At 35.0% G+C, this 6000-nt stretch overlaps 1 protein-coding gene across 2 annotated transcripts in view; it reads left to right on the plus strand.

Annotated features, from left to right (window-relative positions):
- FCHO2 (FCH domain only 2) overlaps window positions 1-6000 on the plus strand; it is an 82113-nt gene that overhangs the window by 48221 nt on the left and 27892 nt on the right. For both annotated transcript variants that reach the window (XM_010088181.1, XM_010088182.1), the window contains 4 exons: window positions 1809-1863; window positions 4376-4557; window positions 5122-5133; window positions 5545-5569. In XM_010088181.1, the coding sequence (XP_010086483.1) occupies window positions 1809-1863; window positions 4376-4557; window positions 5122-5133; window positions 5545-5569 (274 nt within the window). The remainder of the gene's footprint in view (window positions 1-1808; window positions 1864-4375; window positions 4558-5121; window positions 5134-5544; window positions 5570-6000) is intronic.

Consider the following 6000-nt stretch of genomic DNA (forward strand, 5'->3'; position numbering starts at 1 on the left):
TTGTTCTGTTTACTTTGATGTCAAGTTCCATTAGTGTTTTTTGGTATATAAACAAGGTCAGCCTGAGGTCAAGCGTAGCTAAGAACTCTGATTTGAGCAAGTAGAGCTAAGGTACTGGACCGTGTGATCCTAGTCTTATTACTTTTTCTTTGTTCAGTTCTTTTTCTTCTTCTTTTTTTTTTTAATCAAATAGTTACCTCCAGGTTTCACAAATTTTTCTAGAAATTGCATCTGTGTGTTCCGTATTTTAAGGCTTGAGCTTATTTTTTTGGCCTTAGTTTGATGCATTATCTAATTGGGTACAGTATTGCATCTACTATACAGGATTGTATTACTTACTTCTTTTTAGCAGAAAGTTTGATCTATATTTAAAGTTATTCCATTTAGTACAGAAGTGTTAGGTATAGAGAGCTGTACAGAAGAGAATCTTTCCTAGTAAAATATCAGACATCCTATTTGTGATATCTATAAAAGGAATAGAGGGACAACTACATTTTTATGTTTTTCTTCCTCTGTAATTCAAAAGCTATTCAAGGTTAATATGCCTTTAAAATTGACTTCAAATGGTTCCCTGCTAGTCCACTTGAAGTCTCCAGTATAAGTCATTTTGTTCTGACTTGTGACTTATATACTTATATGAGCAAGGTATATTTTGGCCATACTGTATGTGTCTCTTTTAGTCAGACTGCCTCCCAGTACCTACTTTCTGGTAGAATAAACAGATTGCTATGTTAGAATAAATCACTTTTTTATATGAATCTTGTCATTTTAACAGAAATTTATAATGGATGAAATAACTACATTTCTAAGGCATTTGGGTTGTGTTTTTTCTAATAAACTTACTGTAGCATCTCAGTAGTTCGTGTACACTTAACTGTGCATGCAAAGTCATGAGTGGGCTTTTCTGTTTTGAACGGGGAACATATCTGTGTATCCAAGTTTATCCCTTTGTATACAAACTTGTGTGTGGTTTTTAGTGTATTTTTAAAATTTAGATTATGATTAATTAGAGATTTGTTTCTCTCTGACCCGAAGATTTTTATGAAACTAAGTGCTTAGCTAAGGATTCTGAATTACTTTAACATAATTCTCTTCAATTTATATTTAATTGCCTGCACAAACTGAAAATTTGAACTAGTGTGAAGCTCCCAGATGCTTATTAGCTTGAAAAATCCAGGAAGGTGCTGGAGATGTTCAACTAAAAACTTGGAAACCCAATTTTGAGCACTTGTGTTTAAGTTTTGTCCCTGCCTTTTAATTAATGTGGATATTCTTTGCTAAAGCAACAGTACAGGCTTGCAGCCTTTTCAAACAGGGAGAGGAAGTTGCAACCTGTGTAACCTGGAATGCTTTCACTCACATATTGAAGTATTGATTAGTACTTAAGGAAGGTATTGCTCCTGCACCATCAGAGCTTCCAGTGGCTTAGCTGAGAGAATTAGAACTAGAAATCGGAAAACTATTTGGGGCCAAGAGAATTATAGGCTTATTTAACACTCAGTAGTAAAGCTAAAATGCTTTTGTGGGTCTCTGACCTTTTTGATAGGCTACCAGTAAAAGCAGATGCATTCAAACTTGCCAATTTTCATAGGAAATTTCAAGCTTCTTCTGTTCCTGAGGTATTTTGTCTGTCACTAATTCTGAACCACAGAGCATAATTTGAGATAACGGTAATAACTAATAGTAAATAACAATGACTTCCATGAGCTGTTGTAATCAAATTTTAGTTTGTCACTCATAAAATTCAGTCTAAGAACAACATTTTTTAATTATTTGTCAATATCATCAATTTTTTTTGTTGTTTTTAGAACATTCCTGATGTAGATGATGAGGGATACAGCATTAAACCAGAAGCAACACAGGATATCCTTTTCACTATTAGTGTGCCAAGTTATTTGATGTTATTACAATTCTTTGGAGAGAGAAAGTACTGATTAAAGTGTTAAGTAAAGTAAGATGAATGACATTGGTGCTTATGTTGCAACTTTGTATTCTTATGTTCATAGCTTTTGCAAAATGTACAAAATTTTGTCTGTGCTAGATTTTGTGTGTACAAATCAAATGTCTTGGAAACTTTTAAGAGGATCTTTTTTGTCTGACAGGGAAAAAAAAAGCCTAAACAAAAGCTTTAGAGTGTTCACACAAATCTGTTTCCTTGAAAGCCTTCAGAGAGTTTGTAAAGTAAAATTTGTAAACTATTCTAAGCATACAGGGTGGTTACCTGAACCCTCCCACTTTTTATAACACCGTTAAAAAGATTGGGAGCTTTAGCAGTCTAGAAATAGAACTTCTGTTACTTCATGAAGTTGTTACACCACATGCTGTTTCTAATTGTGCTTCTAGATTTATTGGTTTTTTAATATTAGCCGTGATACACAGAATAGATTTTTGTTATGAGTCTTTTTTTTTTTGGAGGCTTATGATTTTCTCTGCTCTTCCTTTGAAGGGAAAGATTTGTGTCCTCTTTTTTCTTCCCATCAGAAACAGAGGGAAGCTCTGCTTAGCTGGGAATAATTGTTCTAGATCCAAGCAAGCCTAATATGTTAGCAAGATAGCTCATTTTTGGAAATGCATTCACTGATTTTTCTGTGTACTACAGATAAAAGGTAAACTTACAGAAAAAGTAAACTCTGCAATTTGCAGTTACCTTAAATAGTGGAAACTTTTAAGCAGTTAACAGCCTCTTAAGGTGAGACAGCCCATCAGCTTCTCTGTTTTTATCAGCTTTGTGGGTTATGCCTTTGTTGCCCCCAGTGAAGATTCCTGTACTTATGAGAGCAGTTCATGTTATCTCCTATTTACAAAATTTCTATAAAAGTGAAAGACTTTTATCCAGTTGGGGAGGGGGAGCATTTTTCATACTTTGCATATATTTATGATATGGAGAGAGGAGTGAATAACATTCATGCTTTGCAAATTATTCGCCTGGGCATCCTTTTCTGCATTACCCTTTTTGTTTTGAAACAATACAAAAGACCATACATCCAGTGAAAAAGCTCAATGATTTGCAGTCCCTGTGAGCCAGGTAATACTTGAGCTTCTGAAAATCTTGACCAGATTCAGGAAGTCACCAGTTCCTTTCCTCTTTTTCTCCCTTAGCATCCGAGAGTGGATATTTATTCTGGTGATGGGAACTCTTGAGAAGATTTCTTGGAGGACATTATTTTATTGTAACAGCAGTCAGTTATAATAAGTCCAGTCTTAAATGCTGGAAAAGCACTTTACAAGAGCTGCCTGATTTGTAGGAAATGAATCTTGAAACTCAGTGATAACTTCCAAGGCAAGAGATCTTTTGATGAAATGAAAACCAACTTGTCTTTAAACTTTTCCATTTTGGGGGACAGATAGCCTGTAAGATGAAGACATTTGACTTTTTCCTCACCACAACTCAGGGATTCTTTCAGTTGAAATGGATTTGGAATGTCCTTAGGGCTCAGGGTTTTAATCTTTGTCAGGAGTTTGAAGATATATTATTCAAATGGCTGGCATATTTCCAAGTGAAAATAACAGAGGCAAGGTATAGAATATGTATGCTCCCCCCTGTGTGGTAAGAAATTTTCATGTTCAAGTAGTGGAAAATTTTTAAATCCTTTCTTGTCAAAACAAATGTATATTTTAAGACTTGATATAGGCCTTTCAGAACTTTTGTTCAGTGCAGATCTTTTGCATACAAAGAAACGAGACTAAATCTGTGCATTTTGCTGATTTTGAGGACTGAGTTGTCATTGTGATTCCTTTTTTGCCAAGGATGACAATGCTTTAAGCAGCTGATGGTGTTCAGTTTACTGTGCAGCCTTCTGTGTAACTGGCATCCTTTCTTGCAAAATTTTCAGTGTCACTCTGCAACAGGGGCAAATAATGGTGGCTGCCACTGCTGCTGCTTCCTCTACTGTTAATTGTTGGTATAGGTACCATGGGCATTTCACTGCTAGTTTAAAAGGCTAGGGCCTTCCTTCACTTGGTTTAAAGGGATTTATACATTTTTCATAAGTGCATTAGAATCCCTGTTTGAGTCTTCCAAATAATAAATTTAACATGCAGAAGTGTTGCTATTGTAAATCTTTCATTTCTCTTGATGCCTTCAAATATGCAGTTGTTCAGTTACATGGTATAAATTGCAGTTGTTCAGCTGTATGACATAGCACCTTTTAGAAGAGAATGTCTTTATGAAAATTAATGGAATATAAAAACTAAATTTTAATTCCAAGTTGTGAATTCTGGACAGTAAATATATTTGAAGTGTCTGTATAAACACAAAGAGTTAGGCAGCATTGTGTATCTGTGGTGTTCACTTAATATAAGCATTTTGTAGAGAGTAATTACAAAATGGATTAAGCAATTATTTTGAAGTACTTCCACCTTAACTGAGAAAAACATGACAAAGAGAACCATTTCTATTCATCCAGTGATTCTGACTCTGAAGATGATGAAGGAACCAGGAGGTTCCATGTAGAAATAAAACCTGTCCAGCCAAATAGTAGCTCTCAATATACCATGCCTTCCTTGGATGAATTAAAAGCATCTATAGGAAACATTGCTCTTTCTCCAGCGATATCCGTAAGTTATTTTGTTCCTTGTATTTTTAATGCATAGAGGATAAAGTGGTAGAGAATCATTAGTGTAAGCAGATATTTTAGTGTTCGGAATTTATTCTAGGTTCAAGTTAAGTGATTCTTTTTTTCTTGTGCACTGGGTCATCTTTGTTACACTGTGTTGCAGTGTAAGGTTAAGCAATTCTCCCTTCTCAGATTTTAACTATCCTTGGAGTGCTCAGTCCTTTCCTTTCTGCTGTTGCCACCACAAGACATTTTAATAGATTGCGGAGTTAGCTGAGCATAGCTTACTGACTAGTGTTCAATAACATACAAACCTTTAAAGTAGATCATATAATATGGATACATGTAACTATTACCGTTCTGCTTTATTGTATGTATTCTGCCACTCCACAGAATGATCCTTTATTCCATGGGTTAATATTGCAAGTAAATAGTATTAAAGGATGCTAGTACAATATTCAGATCAGAATAAGAAAGGTTCTGATTTTAAGGAAAATATTGTGCATAACATATTCAATAATAATTAAGATTTTTCTCTCTTTTTCCCCCCACATTTCGAAAGCAGAGACACAGTCCTGTAAGTACAGAATGGCTTTTTATTCATGCTTTCAGATTAAAACTAAGTAAGTGTAGTATGTGAGGGAATTATTGGGAAAACCTTAGGAATGTTTCTTTTCATATATACCATGTGATATATAAGCTGTTTAATTTTACTGCCCTGGCCCGTAAAGGAATTTAGTAATAATACTGCTCCCTTTGTCAGCTCTACCATGTTAGTTCTTGCCTTTTTTTACTGGTGTGACGGCTGTGCACTGGTTGCTCTGTCCTGGCTCATGTTCTGGTAATTCTACAGGCTCAGAATGTTTTGCCTGGCATTGAAAGCCAAGTGTCTCATAGAAAGTTGAGTGGAAATAAGAACCCTAGGAGTATTAAGCATTTTATTTAACAGTTAGTAAAATAATTTATTACTTTTTTTTTTCCATTTCAGGCACAAATGAATCGAAATTCATCCAGTAAGTGTCAATCTTTAACTTTAGTCTATTTCTGTTAGTTATTTCATATACCATGAAAATAGGGTTGTTTTAATTGCTGAAGAAATAAACTTTTTAAATATCTGTATTTAAAATAGAAAAAATATTTCTCGTCAGTTCTAGATACCCATATGATATTTGCCTTTGAACTACTCGCAATAAGTTCAAAAGACACAATTAGGGTTTTTGGACAAAATTGCAATGCAGCTAGTAGAAGCCGCCAAAGAACTCCTCTTTTCCTGTACGCTTGGCTGTTCCCTGTTCTGGGAAGGAGATGAGGCTGACTGTGACATTGATGATGAACATATCCAAGAGCCAAAGGGGGGGACCTCATGGAAAAGACTCCTGTGCAAGTTCTTAAAACCCTTCCACCTGCTCAAGTTCAGTATGACCACAAACTAGCAAAGCACACT

The sequence above is a fragment of the Pterocles gutturalis genome, unplaced genomic scaffold, assembly GCF_000699245.1.
Source record: "Pterocles gutturalis isolate BGI_N339 unplaced genomic scaffold, ASM69924v1 scaffold2397, whole genome shotgun sequence".
In the NCBI taxonomy this organism is placed as follows: domain Eukaryota; kingdom Metazoa; phylum Chordata; class Aves; order Pterocliformes; family Pteroclidae; genus Pterocles; species Pterocles gutturalis.